The following is a 16146-nucleotide window of genomic DNA, read 5'->3' on the forward strand; positions in this document are numbered from 1 at the left end:
CGTATAAAACAAACATATTATAATTTGTAATTTTGGATGAACTCCGCTATTATCATGTTATTTGAATATATTATTGTTTTACAAGAGAGCGAATTATCTCACTAATATGTTGTAGGTTGCGATAATTATTTCACGATTATGTGAGTAAAGTCACAATCCAATTGTGATGCTTAGACAAACTCTTAACTAAAAAAACTACACTCTAATTATCAACTATAACTTTTAGTCTAAAATAATTATTGTTATTATTATTATTCATCATATAAAACAAACATGTTATAGTTTGTAATTTTGGATGAACTCCATTATTATCATATCATCTCAATATATAATCCTAAATATATAATCAGAACACTTTCTTCCATTAAAGTAATATGTTTTAACTTGAACCTCAACTAAAATCTCCCTTAAACAACTTATCTATACTATAACTTATCAACAAGATGTTAATCAACTTAAATAATCAATAACAATGACATTTTTTTTTATGAAATATCTACAATTTTGAATGAAACATGTTTATATTGTGATTATTTAAGACTTGTTCTATGGGTTGAATTTAGTGGTTTTAATGATGAATTTGTTTTATTGTTGTTCTATGGGTTTATTGTTTAACTTGGTTTTAAATATTAGAAATTAAATAAAACAATTTCCTAAACATTGAAAAAAAATCGAATTGTTCCTAGCGCTAATATATACAACATAATATAACTTGGAGAAAGAGTAATGAACGTTTATTATTTAAATAATTTTATTATTCTAGAGATTCCACAAGACAGAATAATATCTATTCAATTTTTTTATCAAGAAAGTTATGGAGAATTTGATTGTTTCATTTTATAAATAAAAATGCTATTAATAAGACATGTAAAATTTGTTGGGAGTTTTAAAAATTTGAGGGGTGCAGGAAGAAAGTGCCAAATTTGTTTTTATATTGTAGTGCTTCCCACGTGGTGAAAGAAGGAAAACATTACTAATTGTGATAGTTTATTCGAAGTAAAATGCATTTAATTCATACTTCCATTAAACGCATATCCTAAGTTCATAAATAATGATTTTCTTTGTTTGTTGTTGGCACCAAACAAGCAATGCAACGGTCAAACTCGCCATTGAGTTGACCAGCAACAGCGACCACTCTCCTTTCTCTTTCTAACAAACTCTTCTCTCGCACTCACTCTCATATATCGGCGAGTAACGTGCTTCATCTTCTTCTCCGTTCTTCTGCCAAATCCATGTCGCCGCCGATTCCTATAAGCTCCAGCTATGCTTCCACCTTCTCTTATTCTGCAATTCTCTTTCCGTTCGTATTCGCTCGTAACAACTTCACCGGAATCAAACTTCATCCAACTGTCTTTTGCCAATTTGAACCTAAAGTAATTTTACCTTCTTCGCGCTACTTCGACATTCTACAAATTCGCTTCACTCCTCGCATCTTTCATTCCGACTTCGCTCTTGCTCTTGCTCGTTATTTGTTTTTGTTTTAATTTTTTTTTGTCAGGGCAAATTTTTAGGGGAAACTCTTCAATGTTCGAACTCAATGAAATTTGGCATATAAGTTTGTTACGTCTGGCGTTTTTAAGTTTTGGTGTGAAAATTGTGTTTGCCTGATATTTTTTTTTTTTTTTGAAGAATCGGTTTCGCTTGGTTGTTGTTTAACGATGTTAGGTTATGAATTATGATTAGCTAGTATCGCTCTTGTGCTTTGTATAGATATGATAACCATGCCCGCACTGTTCGTATTTCTCTGTGTCTAGAGGATGTTGGATGTCATTTTTTGTTGTTTTTAATTACGTTTTTGTTCTGATTCTTCTGAGTTCCAACCGCCAAATTTTGCATGTAGACAGAGAAACCGCTGACAAGAAGGTGCTCCCCCTTTCTAGAAAGTTCGTTACTATCTGGTAGTGATGTTGTGGCCTCAGACGAGTGGAAAGCTGTTCCTGATATTTGGAGATCTTCTGCCGAGAAGTATGGTGACAAAATAGCATTAGTGGATCCGTATCATGATCCTCCTTCAACTATGACATACAAAGAGGTGTATATATTTTTTTTCATGTTATATCTCCTTTTCGGTCTAGACGGTCTAGACATGTGAGAAGACCGATAAAAGCACTAGTTAGAAGAAAATATTGTAGAAGGGATAGCACATATGTAAGGTAGAGGAAAGCCAAGGAAAACTCTAAGTAGCTTATATGAAGAACTAATTTTTTACAAAACTCAAAGGCTCGGTATGCTCCATGTAACCAACTTAGTGTTGTTAGTGTTGTATGTCTCTTTCTGTTAGTTTTATTAATCATTGTCTCCACTAACTGGAACTGTAATGTTGTGAGCATATGTTCTAATGCGTGGCTTAATCCCATACACTCTTTCTTCAGCACACCATTGTTGGAATTGGGTATGATTAGGGTATGGGGGAGTGACTGTAGGCTTTGTTTCTAAGTAGACGACTTTGTAGAGGACGTTCTTTACATAAAAATGAAAGGCTATGGATGTTGAGACACCTCTACCTGGATATGTATACCCCAAATGGTCATGGATACGTGACATAGGATAAAGATGAGCATAATAACATATGTTTGCTATTATAACAATCTATAGAGTTTTTGAAGAAAAGAAAGAACCCAAGAAAGGAGGTCCAGCCCGTACAATTTAATACATGACTTCTCTCTCTATAAATGTGAATTATATTTACCCCTCTGCACATGGTCCTTGAATCGAATGTTGGTTATTTTGGGTCTCAAGCTGCACCTTACAGATTGGTTGTAGCGTGGTCCTTGCTAGCTGTCACCTCATTTTCCTCATTTACCCTTTTCTCATTTCCATTCATTACATATTCTTAAGGGGTGAACTTTAAACCTAACTCAACCTTACAAAACCGGCTAGTAAGGTGAGGTTTGCACCTACTTATATACTATGAATTGTCCTTATCTCTAGTTGATGTAGGATCTCCAACACCATTAAGTAACTTTTTATAGAATATGAGTGTGGTTATTTTGAATGATTGTTGAATTATATGTTATCGTGTTGATGCCATATGCTCCATAATATTAAATATGTGATTCTTAATAAAATTGTATTTTAATATAAAGGTTTATTGACAGAATGAAAATCAAATCAAATAATAATAAACTTTTATGAGCTTGACGTATAAAATTAATGTTTTTTTGTTACATGAGAAATTTATCCATAGCCATGTCATTTAGTGGCATGCTATTCTGATTCTCTTTATCTCTCTAATCTAAATTTCAGTTGGAGGATGCAATATTGGACTTTGCTGAAGGTTTGAGAGTTATTGGAGTAAGACCCTATGAAAAGCTTGCACTTTTTGCTGATAATTCTTGTCGCTGGCTTGTAGCAGATCAAGGTGTGTGGAGCAGAGTTTATTTTCTTTATCTGTTCTCACTGTATTGTGTTTCGGAACATGCTAGCTGCACAATTTATATGTGCACAAGCTTTTCAAGACAAACAAAATAAAAATTACATTTTTAGATTTTTTATAGCACAATAATAACATAAGCAAAATATGAGATGGTGCCAATATATTGTAAACAAAAACTATATTTGCAGTTCTGTTTTGTAAAAAGTATCGCCCTTGTTTAAATATTACTTGTCTTACAATAATTACTTTTGTTTATGACTGTGTGTTACTAGGATTGCTGTTTAAGTCTATAGTAACTGGTAAATAGGAGGTTGCTATGTTGCTTCCAATGCAGTTAACTCTGTAACCTAAATTTTTATGTTCATATTTTATTCTTTGAAGAAAACGCCAAGCAAAATACTTTGGTAATTAGATTTCTCTTCATCATCTTACTCCAAAGCTGAACATTCTACCTTTCTTGTGTTTACTGAAGCAAAATCATTTTTTACACTGACATCTGGACTGGTGCTAAGCTCAGTAGCAGATTTATAGTATTCACAAGCTTTTGAGTTGTGTAGCACCTATACCCCTACAATAGTAGTTATTTTTTCTTGATCACATCCATGTTATGATTTTAGTTTAGGTATGATGGCATGTGGGGCAATCAATGTGGTAAGGGGTTCGAGGTCATCAATTGAAGAACTGCTGCAAATTTACAACCATTCTGAAAGGTTTAATTAATACTTTCGGTCAAACAGATTGTATCTATTATTGTATACTCATTCTACATCTACCTTAATTTGTGTTAAAATTAATGCATACTCAATCATTCGACAAGTAAATAAAAAGCAATGCACTGGGCGTCTTCACTATGCCTTCCAGCTTTTGTGATTTGAGTTTTGCCTTCCACCTTAGCGTTAAAAGATTTAATCAATATTAATTGAATTGCATTTATGCAACAGCAGCAGCAACAACAATAATTGTAGTAATAGTGTTTCACAGTTGTACTAGAGGTTGAGTTTGTTGAATACAAGCAACAATGTTTATACTTACACGTTCCTTGACCATGCTAGTGCATTTTCACATTTTTAAATGCTAGTCTCTACTTATTATCCAATAGAATGATGCTAAGCTAACTGCTGCTATTCTTATTCAGTGTTGCACTAGCTGTGGACAATCCTGAAATGTTTAATCGGATTGCAAAACTGTTTTATTCGAAGACTTCAATGAGATTTATTATTCTGCTTTGGGGAGAAAAATCAGGCCTAGTCAGTGAAGGAGAAAAGGGGGTGCCTGTCTATACTTTCATGGAAGTCGTACATTTGGGACAAGAGAGTCGCAGAGTATTGTTTGATTCTCTTGATAATAGTATGTCACCTGGATATTGCTCTGTAAATGTCGATTAAATATATTTATCACTCAATGTGTTATCTTTTGTTCACAGGGAAAGTACTAGAATAGACTCTCTCTCTCTTACACACACACACACACACACAAAAGGAGGAGATACTTAAGTGAAAGATAGAAAAGTACTGCTAGTGAGTCTGATGGATTGTGGACGGTTTCCATCAGAGTCTAAGAATTTCTCCATAACAGATAAGACTAAATATAATAAAAATTGAATATCAAAAAGAAAAGTTTGGGGTGGGGTGGGCAGGGAACTAAACAATGCAGCAAGGCTTCCAACTCTCTATGCACATCTGAGATATTAATGACCACAGAGAAGCCAAAAATATATCTCCTTCCCAATAGAGTTATGTTTAAGACTGTTCTTATTTTTATAATACGAAATTATGTGTTTGTTTATTTTGCAGTAGAAGGACATATTGAACTTTGTATTTATCATCTAAAGAAGCTGCAATCCAATTCTCTAAAACTTTGTTTGTGATTGCAGGGAAGCACTACATGTATGAAGCAATCAAATCTGATGACATTGCTACCCTTGTATACACAAGTGGAACTACTGGAAATCCAAAAGGTGTTATGCTAACCCATCAGAATCTTTTGCATCAGGTTTGATGGCTAACCTTTTATAGAGTTTATTGCGGCAATGGTTTTTTAGACAGGATGTGTTGATTAAGTATAGAAAACTATGTTGAGGTTATGAACTAATAAAATGTATATGAATCAATTGTTATTAATTGTGGATTATTCCATTTCTAGGTGGAGTGACTGGAGCTAGATTGGTTGGCAAAATATTTTTGTAGTATTCCTCTGTATATTGGTTGACTTGATTGTAGGCTGAGGGTAATTAACAGCAATAGTGCTTCAACCTACAGTCATTGCATATTGTCTCCATCTCTCTCTCATAGCTTCGTTACTTAATTCATGTTTAAGTTGATGCCTAGGCTGGGGGTAATTCACATTCATTGTACAGTAACTACATATTGTCTCCATCCCTCTCCCATATCTTCGTTACTTAATTCACGCATTTCCAATTTTATAATAAAATTTTATTTGAAGAAAAGTGAAGAGTATAACTAGGAGAGGATAAAACACCCTCTTAATATTTATTGCAACATTTGTACGGGCAAAGAGAGAGAGAGCACATTGGAAATGTGGGCCTCCTTTTCTGCTCACAGTCACCTTTTGTTAATCTGTACTTTATTTTCTTTGCTTTATGAAGTTTTCCAGGTTTTTAAATTGGTTTCAGTTAAAGATTTCTTTGCTTTTTAACTGATCATCGATGTTGTTTATCTTTGGTAATGAATTTCTAGATAAAAAACTTAGGGGATATTGTACCTGCTGAAGTTGGGGATAGATTTCTAAGTATGTTGCCTTCCTGGCATGCATATGAAAGAGCTTCTGAATATTTCATTTTCTCGTGCGGCGTTGAGCAAGTATACACAACTGTGAGAAAGTTGAAGGTATTATTATTTTCATAATACTTTTCATGTATGATTTGTTATAAAAGACAATGCAGTGTCATGTATTAATATGCTATATTTTATGCTTTATAGGATGATTTGAGACGTTATCAGCCACATTACTTGATTTCTGTTCCTTTAGTTTATGAAACTTTATACAGGTAAATCCTTTCCAAGGAATTGTATGAAGACAGTCCATTCTATTTGTTGAAATGATTACTTGTAATTATGTGGTGTACACCCATATTCTTATTTATAATGAAGAGATACATATATACTAATAAAAATAATTAATAGCGAGAAATATTTTTCCTATTTGATGTAATCAAGTTATATCGTATTTTCCTATTTAATGTAATCAAATCATATCTCTAACATACCTCAATGATACCGTCTTACAAAGGCTATTTTGTAGGGTTGAGTTGGGCTAAACCCACTTTGTAAGAGTATTTAATGTCAATTTTGAAAATTGTATGTATTCTTGATTCCTGTAGTGGGATCCAGAAACAGATATCTACAAGCTCCCTAGTCAGAAAGCTTGTCGCACTCACATTCATAAGGGCCAGCTTGAGGTACATGGAATGCAGGCGTATTTATGAGGTATGGTCATCACTCTTTCTGTAGGTCTCCGAAAATCATCATTCTCTACCTTGAAATCTGTTTTCTATGCTTTAGTAAAGACTTATTTTACCCAATTTTTTTCTCAAAAGAAGATAAAAAAAGGAGCTGTAAATGAGCTAATCCAAATAATGAGAAAGAATGTAGATTAAGTGGCATTTTGTTGATATGATGTGATTTGAGGTACCATTGTGTCTCAACTCAACAAATTGGATTTGTCTCGTAAAATGGGTCATACCCCAAAGGAATAGGCCCAACCCTTATATTGTCTAATCCTATCTTACTCTTATTCAAATTTTGGAGTGAACCCTTGAATTCATCCTTGAGAAATTTAGGGGTGGTCACTTTAATTCCCAAAAATATGAAATCCCTCATTGGTCCGTAAAACAAGGACCCATATGACCTACACTTTGTGCTTACCAAGGGACTAGATGGAATGGGATTTTTACACTCTTATGGACTGTTAAATGTAACTAATGTATGGGCCTTCGTAATATGATTTGTTGTATTTCTCAAGGACAAATTTAGGGGGTTACTCTCAAATTTATTTCTGATCAATGTCATACCTTGTCTCGGGTTTACTCTTGACAATTATTAATAGAACATGTCAAATTTGATTAAATTTACGAACAGAAGTAGCTCTAATTCTGCTCTAACATATTGCTTTAAATATATATTTTTTCGTATATCTGTAGGGTAAATGTCTAATGAAGGATCAAAAGCCGCCTTCGTATCTTCATTCTATGTTGGATTGGTTATGGGCCAGAATTATTGCCACAATATTATTTCCAGTTCATTTGCTGGCAACGAAACTGGTCTACAGTAAAATTCATTCAGCTATTGGAATTTCAAAGGTCTTTTATTCTTAAATATGCTTTGTAATTAAATATTTTGTGTTTATTTTACTATGTCTCTTTTTGTGGAGTACCATATTGACTGATTGCTCTTGCAAAAAGTTTGGGGAAAATAAATCCAGTTTAGGAGTAAATGACCACTTACTTCGTTAAAGAAGTTTAAAGAGCTCTTAATGAGTAATTTCTTATGAATTTATCTAATTTTGTGTGGATAATTATTCTTAGATTGAAAATACTTTGTGAGGAAATCTGTTGTATTTTTATGGAAGTTTATTCATAGAAATTTTTCTGTCAATTCTTTACCTCTTACTATTTTACACCATGATCCTACTCGTGACTCTATAAATTAACTTTTTTAAATGAAGGGTATATTCCCAAGGACAATTTTTGCAGGACATATAAATGGAAGCAATGCAGTTACATTTACCTCTATATTAGGGATTGCCCCACAGTTTCATCCATTCCATCTTATAAATGGATTATGAGGCCCAAAGAATAAGTGGGCTTTTGTGAACCACTAGCCCATAAGGAGCAAGCCATGATGGGGAAGAGTATATGTGAGAAAGAAGAATAGGATGGCTAAGGTGGCATAACTTGTGGGAATAGAAATTAGAGGGGAGAGAAGAATATTTTTGTGGGAGAAAATCAACCATGGAGGGGGAATGGGGATCCTATTAGTATTCTATTTTGCCGTTGGTTAAGGGGGGTCTTTTTATTTTGTGGAGGAGAGCAACTTCTTGGGTTGTGCTAGAGGAGCCTAGCTCTGGGCAGTAGGATTTGTTATCCTTTTGTATTTACCTTTCACTGGAAAATAATCCAAATATCAGCGTTTACTTTTTTTTGTGTTCTTTTTTCTTATTTTTGAGGTGTGGGTGTGTAACAATGGATCATTTTTCTACTCATGATAAGCAAAATCCTCTGGCACTCTGCAGGCTGGAATAAGTGGTGGTGGTAGCCTATCTTCTCACGTAGATAGATTTTTTGAGGTCTGATACTTCAAACATGTAACATTAAGGCAGGGTTTTTCTTTTTGAAATTTTTCTCACATTTTTTAAAATAATATGCAGGCTATTGGTGTGACTGTGCAGAATGGATATGGTTTAACAGAAACTTCACCAGTTATTGCTGCCCGACAACTTAGTTGTAATGTAAGCAGTAGATTTATCAACTGCATTTCCCTTCTGTTACCAAAACTTGGTACTCTACTTATAATGAATGATTAAGCATGTCATTTTATATCTTAAATTTTTGAACTCCTACTGCTTTCTCTCTCTGTACCTCAGTACATAACTGTTTCTCTTGATGTCTCCCCTTTTTTGAAAAGTAAACTTGTCAATTGAGAACAATTTTTGGGTTTGTTAAAACAAAAAGGGTGAAATGAGGTGTTGGCATGCCTACTTAATCTGTAGTTATTTTGTTTGTAATTATTTTTAATCTTTATATTTATTTTTCTTAAGATACCATCATTATACTTTCTGTTAATAGCAAACACACTGAACATTTTGTTTTTGTCAACAGTCTATCTAGAGCCAGATATTCATAATAATTACACAATTTTCATTCATCTAATTAGTTTGTATTTTGTGTCTGCTAAGAGTTGTGCTTATATCTGAAAATGTTATCAATGCAATCTTTTGAAGGTTATTGGGTCTGTTGGGCATCCAATTAAGCATACAGAATTCAAAGTCATAGATTCTGAGACTGATGAGGTTCTCCCACCTGGTTCAAAGGGAATTTTGAAAGTCCGAGGTCCACAATTGATGAAGGGATACTACAAGGTAGTCTACTCTATCAAAATTCAAACATGTTGTCTTGGGTTCACATGTGTGTTTGTACATCTGTCAGACAGAAAGAGGGAGGGAGGGAGGGAGAGAGAGAGAGAGCATGTTGACGAAAATATAACAATTGGTTGGGCATGTGTATATATAAAAATATGCATATCTTTATTACATTTCGGGCTTTCTTGTTTCTACCTCCTTTTATATTGGAGTTGTAGGATTTTAGATTTATTCGTTTGGAAATATTTGAATGTCTGCCAAACTTAAAGATTAAAGCAAGGACTTATCTTCAGATGAAGAATTCTATTTTTTCGTGAAATACATTTCCCGTGATGTACCAGTAACTTGTGTAAGGGTCAAGCAATCAAGAAGTGTTGCTTACTTAAAAGTTTACAATCATTTGCATGGAATGTGATCTTGTTGACTTGAGATATGCTGGATCAAATTATCTCACTCAGTTACATTTCTTATTCTTGGATCAGAATCCTTCAGCTACAAATCAGGTCTTAGACAGGGATGGCTGGCTGAATACCGGGGATATTGGTTGGATTGTTCCCCATCATTCAACTGGGCGGAGTCGAAATTCCAGCGGAGTAATTGTTGTGGATGGTCGTGCTAAAGACACTATTGTGCTTTCTACAGGTACAACAGAAGTTTATGTATGTTGATCTTTGGATCATATGAATAAATGTTTCCTCCTTTCCCGTGTGTTTGCATGTGTGTTATACACTTATGTATGCTTTCTATTAATTTTATGATTCGATCAATTATTAGATGTGATTAATGGACACTGTTACTCTGTTAGTAAACTTAAACTTGGCATTTGTAACTGAACAGAATCAAGGTGCACTTATTCTTAGTTGATGTGAGGCTTTAAGACTTATTTTCCATTTTTTACTTAACTGCATCTTTGATTTTTCACACTGCATAAAAGGCTTGTTGGTCATCAGTTTTTTCCATACTAATCACATGTTTCAACAAGAGAAGGTGAAAATGTTGAACCCGGAGAGCTTGAAGAAGCTGCCATGAGGAGTAGCCTCATACATCAAATTGTTGTTATTGGACAGGTGAATTTAAATCTTGCTGTCTAAATTTTATGGCTCAAAACTTTACATATGAAATGAAATACATCTCCAGGTATTACAAAATGCAAGAATTTATGCTTCTTTGATGACTACTTTAACATATAGGATAAGCGACGTTTAGGGGCTGTCATTGTTCCCAACAATGAAGAAGTCCTTAAGGCAGCAAGGGAGTCATCAATTATAGATCCTAACAGTTCAGATGTCGTTCAGGAAAACGTGACCAGCCTAATATGTAAAGAATTAAGGACATGGTAAGATTGTGTCTCGTTTGTTGTAACGAATTACAAAGAAATTTTACGCTTTTAAATTGCAATGGCATATTATTGTTTATCTGTTTACAAGGACATTTTTAACTATAAAACAGTTATAATTTAGTTTAGGTTTATGAATCTTCACCACTTCGAATGACGAATCCTGGATACATGGGTGACATTTGGTCAAAGAGTTTCTCCTAGTTTTACCCCCTAAGTTAGGGTTGTTGCACCCTAAACTTATAATCTATATGCTGTCATACTTTTATACGACATAAGCTTCAAAACTTGTCTCATCATCCCTAAATTTTCGTTTATTTCCACACTTCATTTTTCAACTATAACTACATCATCTTTAAAGAGCATGTATTATGTAACTGGCTCTTGGATGTGGTCAATAAGTGCATCCAAGACTATGGTAAAGAGATAAGGACTGTAGTGGATTTTGGTGCACTTTCATGGGTACAGAAAAATCTGCTGTGGTTCCATCCTTTGTTCTCATCAACACTAGCTGTGATCTGTCACATACTTTTTTAATTGTTCAAATATGTGCAATATGAATTCCCTTTTTTCTCTGGCATGCGGAAATAGATGAGGAACAGATCAACAATTTTTGCTGCTGTACGAAAATTGATGCAGCTTTTTCTTTGTAGTTTTTTTACCAACGATGGCAAGGATTTTAGACTTCCCATAACTAGATTCCTTGAAAAGTCAAAATGGTTTACTTAGTTTTGTTCTTTCAGAACCAAAAGCAAGGGAAAGAAATATATAATTGACTTTTAACAAAGTTGTTTTCTTTCTTAAGTAGTTTAACTACAGATTTTCTGATATTTAGTGGGTTTAGTTTGGTCTGTCCAATCTGTTTTGTTTGTTTTATTTATTTAATGATATTTTGTTGTGGTGTGGTGCAAATGATTGTTAAGTCCCAACTTGGTTGGGGTTACAGTGATGTCTTTGTACACTTCTCTGAAAATAAAATGTAGTTTTCTTTCTTAAACTCCTGTGTCTTTATTGTCCCTTAAGTTATTTTGATACCCGTTCTCCTTTCTTTCCTGTCTTTGTGATGCAGGACATCAGAGTCTCCATTTCAAATTGGACCAGTCCTTGTCGTAAATGACCCCTTCACGGTTAGATTAAACTTTAAAGTCATATATCTATACTATTTACTTATCTGGATTAACGTTCCTCATTAATGTTTACTACCATGACAGATTGATAATGGCCTTATGACACCCACCATGAAAATTCGAAGGGATAAAGTTGTGGCTCAATACAGGGACCAAATAGAGAATCTATACAAGTAAAAATTTAGTTCTTAATGCCGACGTATGGGTTTTACTGTATATTGGAAGTAGGAAAATCCTTAAAAACCTTTTCCGTCTGGTGACAATTCTTTCACCTCTTACATAATGTAGAATACTGTTTCTTTCATTAAAAGTTAGTATGAGAATTCTTTTGTTATTATATATTCTCACAACACAAAAACGGATAATGCTACTCAATTGCATTTAAATTTAATGCATTAAAATGGTTTTAACTGATGGGTGCCAACTCAAATAGCTGTCATGGCTTTCAAGTCTCCCAAATTCAACTTACACATCCGTAAGTAGCAGGTTACAGGCCAAGTGGCGTTGAAATAACAAGTAATAGAGAAAAATTATTGCTTAGGGCTAAAAAGCATTATCAGCATGCTTTGTTTAGCTCTGTGAAAATCGATAATAGTCAATCAGGAAGCATCAAACTTTAACTTCAGTGCTTTCCTTTGTTTTTGTGTTTGACCTGAAAATCTTCATACATGCAAGCTTAGACTTGCAAACAAATATACACTAAAAGTATGGAAATTTAAATCAGAGTTCTCAAATCACCAGAAGTCATGGCAAGAACAACTCCCATCCTTAAAATGGTGATATCTTTTGGCATCTCGGACATAAATTTCCCTATTTGTTATAGTGCTGATCAGTTTGAGAACAGTATGACAGTCTCCACAAACACGAAGATTTTTCACTATACGTATTATAGTCCCTGGAACAGCCTTTAGAAGCCCATAAGCCACAGCCAACCTCTCACTGTGCCAGAAAAGTTGTCTTTCCTTCTCTTGTTGATCCATATCATGTAAAACCGAGCTAGTATCAGGAGCGTAACCCCTTTTCCTCATCTCTGCATCTAACTCCCTAACTAAACCTATAATCTCATTCTTCATTGGGTGAGAAGTCTCTCCAGCATAAAACACATGGCTTTCCTTTCCCAAGTCGATGCAGCTATAACCTGGTTCCTTTTTTACTTCCATGACCATCATTAACTTTCTCACTTTAGAAACATTCTCCCACATACCAGCTCCGGCATATACGTTAGATAACAATATATAAGAAGAAGATTCTTCTGGTTTTAAATTTAACAGATGATCAGCAATCCTAACTGCCATCTGGGTGTTACCATGCTGCTTGCAAGCACTAAGCAAAGCAGCCCAAGTGGGTTCATCAGGGCTGACTGGCATAGTTCTAATGAGACTCTCAGCCTCATGAAGATGCCCTGATCGACTAAAAAGATCTAGCAAACAAGTATAGTGCTGAAGAGAGGGCTTAATTCCATAATCTTCAACCATAGACTTGAACAAAGCCCTGCCCTTGCTAACTAGGCCAGCATGGCTACATGCATGAATCAACCCAACAAAGGTCACCTCATTTGGCTTAACCCCAGCCAAAACCATGCCATCATACAGACCCAGAGCCTCCTCAGCCTGTCCATGTTGGGCACTGCCAACAATTATAGAAGTCCAAGAAACCACATCCTTTCTGCACATGTCCCAGAAGATATACTTTGCAGCAACAAGGTCACTGCATTTGGCATACATATCTACAAATGCATTGCTTATAAACAAGCAAGACTCATAGCCAAGGGCTATAACCAGACAGTGCATCTGTTTACCCAGCTCCCAGAGAGCTAAATTAGAACAAGCACCAACCACACTGGACAGAACCAACGGGTCTGTTACACTAACCCCATCATGCCGCATTTCAACAAACATGTGCAACGCCTCAAACCCATTCCCACTCTGGACCAACCCGGAAATCAAAGCAGTCCAAGCAAACAAGTTCCGATACGGCGTTTGACGAAACAGTTGAAAAGCCTCCAACTTTCGCCCACTTCGCGCATACCCAGATATCATGGCAGTCCAGGAAATCGAATTCAACGAAGAAATGGAGTCGAAAACGGCACGCCCGTAATCGGGCAACCCGAATTTCGCGTACATGTCGACCAAAGATGACTTGACAACGTCATCATCGGAGAATGGTGAGAGGAAGAAGCGAACATGCACTTGTTTCCCTTGTTTCACGTGAAGAGCACCCAAGTTAGAACAAGCTTTGACGAGGGAGGCGAAGACGAAGTGGTCGGGGTCGAAGCCGGCGGCGAGAAGGGAGCGTGAGATGGAGAGGGCACGGTGAGGGCGGTTGGCGAGGTTGCAGGCGGTGAGGAGGGAGGCCCATGCGACTGGGTTTCGGCGGGGCAATGCGTCGAACAGTTGGATTGCGTCTTCTACCAGACCACATTTGCCATATGCATGTAAAAGTGTGTTGGGGATGGGTTCATAATGGTTGAGACCAGCTTTTATGATTTGCGCATGAATCTTCTTGACCAGGCACGGGCTCTGCCTTGGCACGGAGCACAGTTGAGAATGGAGAAACTGAGCGACGGACATTCAAAACCTTCATAAATTTTGCAGTCGCCCTACAATAAATAGTTTATGAATGATTCATGGTGGAAGATCAATTCTGCACCAGTCATTACTTTTAGTTAAAATCAAACTGTGTAATACGAAGGTTAAATAATCTTTTTAGTTGCAGATTAAATAAATCACAACTTCATCAAACCTTTTCTTTCTCCGCCATAGTAAAAAAAAAATATTTCAAGAAAACACCAAGTACACTACATGAAAAATAAATAGTTTAGGTAATATAACGTGATAAAGGTCAGGTGTGTTTTAATCATATCTATCAATTTTTCTTTCAATTGATGTGATTTTTTATGTGACGCAATTAGTTATTGAAATATATTATATATTTTTAAAAAAATTAATGTTATTTTCAATTTTATAAAATAATAGCTTCTTAATTAATCGTTTTTCAATTTTAACTCATAATTATTATTATTTAGATTAAATCAACAATATTTTGATAACTCACAATATTATTTAATTAATTTTAATTTTTTCACGTCAATTAAATCTACTCCTTTGTATTTACTTTCCATTGTCTTTCTTTTCATTTAAAGTATCTCACTTTTTACTTTATTTTCATTTATTTTTTTTACTTTATCTTTATTCTAAACAAAATATAAAAGATTAAAAAGAGATTTTAACTTTAAAATATATAAGAATTAAATATCTATTTAAAATTTAAAAGAACAGTAAGTATAATTTTATTAAAAATATCAAATATACAGCATGTTTATTTGAAATGACAGGTTTGTAAGTCTCGTCTAATATATATTAAAGAAAATAAATGCATTCTTTTTGTTTGTAACTATGATGTCAAGAAAGAGAAATGAATCAGAGTGATTCTAAATAGTAAATATTAAAGTCAAATATGAGATCTTCTTGAACCAAAAAAAAAAGATTTAAAACATTCAATTCTTTAGGGACACTTGTCAACCTTTGGTACCTCTGGAAGTCTTTTTATTAGAAAAATATTGATGGATGTGATATGCAGAAGAAAGAACAACTCAATCAAACCACGCATGTCTCCTTGATCTCATAAAAAATACTATTTTAATTTTCTGTTCTATTATCGTTGGTACCACCATCAAACATCTCACATCCTATCATAACTTTTGTTCCATTATCATTTTAATTTCTGATCGTTGATATCACTGTAAAACATCTCACATCCTATCATCACTTTTCTTCTTTATCAATTTATTTCCAATAATAATAAGTTGATATCTTGAAAGACCCTCTTCACAAAAATTTCAGTCACAAAGAAGAGATAAGGATTGACTATTTATATCTAAATTTTTATACCATCACTCTTAAGTTATAAAAAATCATTTTATCTATTATATTATATATAAAATATAGGAAAATGTTATTTTCACAACTATAAATTAAAATACATTAGTTTATAACTGTTGTTTACTTAATTTGATCAATACAATTTTATAAATTTTTTTTCAGTTATAATCTAAATACATTGATTGTAAATATATCAATATCATTACTCTAAAACTTAACTCAAACTAAAAAGGTAACTGATGTTTAACTGAAACTGATAAAATGATATACCATGTGCAAAACTACTTCAAGTTTTGTGGCTAAGCGATTAGTTCGACAAGTGTACGTTGT

General features: G+C 34.3%; 2 protein-coding genes across 7 annotated transcripts; one reads left to right on the forward strand and one right to left on the reverse strand.

Annotated features, from left to right (window-relative positions):
• The first annotated feature begins 1003 nt into the window (after positions 1-1003).
• LOC137815302 (putative acyl-activating enzyme 16, chloroplastic) lies at positions 1004-12352 on the forward strand. Of its 6 annotated transcripts, none has more exons than XM_090295393.1 (18): positions 1004-1373; positions 1841-2032; positions 3247-3361; positions 3994-4086; positions 4512-4723; positions 5250-5368; positions 6073-6222; positions 6316-6383; positions 6717-6822; positions 7536-7694; positions 8627-8680; positions 8762-8842; positions 9335-9472; positions 9955-10114; positions 10460-10539; positions 10663-10808; positions 11878-11935; positions 12020-12352. In XM_090295393.1, exons 4-18 carry the CDS (start codon positions 4001-4003, stop codon positions 12110-12112), a joined length of 1710 nt encoding a protein of 569 aa, XP_090151519.1. In that variant the 5' UTR covers positions 1004-1373; positions 1841-2032; positions 3247-3361; positions 3994-4000; the 3' UTR covers positions 12113-12352. The 6 variants fall into 6 exon arrangements, 4 of the variants coding, with proteins under 4 accessions (XP_090151519.1, XP_068474541.1, XP_068474542.1 ...); XM_068618440.2 differs by having other exon boundaries at positions 3999-4086; XR_011081728.2 differs by having other exon boundaries at positions 1034-1373; positions 3999-4086; positions 10407-10539.
• Positions 12311-14505, reverse strand: LOC137815303 (Pentatricopeptide repeat (PPR) superfamily protein). The gene has a single exon (XM_068618443.2). The coding sequence runs from the start codon at positions 14503-14505 to the stop codon at positions 12670-12672; it is 1836 nt and encodes a 611-aa protein (XP_068474544.1). The 3' UTR covers positions 12311-12669.
• Positions 14506-16146: the final 1641 nt, after the last annotated feature.

Source organism: Phaseolus vulgaris, chromosome 1 (assembly GCF_051622355.1).
Source record: "Phaseolus vulgaris cultivar YP4 chromosome 1, ASM5162235v1, whole genome shotgun sequence".
NCBI classification, from domain to species: Eukaryota; Viridiplantae; Streptophyta; class Magnoliopsida; order Fabales; family Fabaceae; genus Phaseolus; species Phaseolus vulgaris.

What these genes read in the sequence shown, in the direction of transcription:
- LOC137815302 (XM_068618440.2), top strand. Translation starts at nt 1,233, where the DNA reads ATGTCGCCGCCGATTCCTATAAGCTCCAGCTATGCTTCCACCTTCTCT. An exon ending in CTGGCTTGTAGCAGATCAAG is followed by an intron (nt 3,362 to 3,998) that starts GTGTGTGGAGCA and finishes ATTTTAGTTTAG; the next exon opens with GTATGATGGCATGTGGGGCA. An exon ending in CAACTGTGAGAAAGTTGAAG is followed by an intron (nt 6,223 to 6,315) that starts GTATTATTATTT and finishes TATGCTTTATAG; the next exon opens with GATGATTTGAGACGTTATCA.
- LOC137815303 (XM_068618443.2), bottom strand. Translation starts at nt 14,505, where the DNA reads ATGTCCGTCGCTCAGTTTCTCCATTCTCAACTGTGCTCCGTGCCAAGG.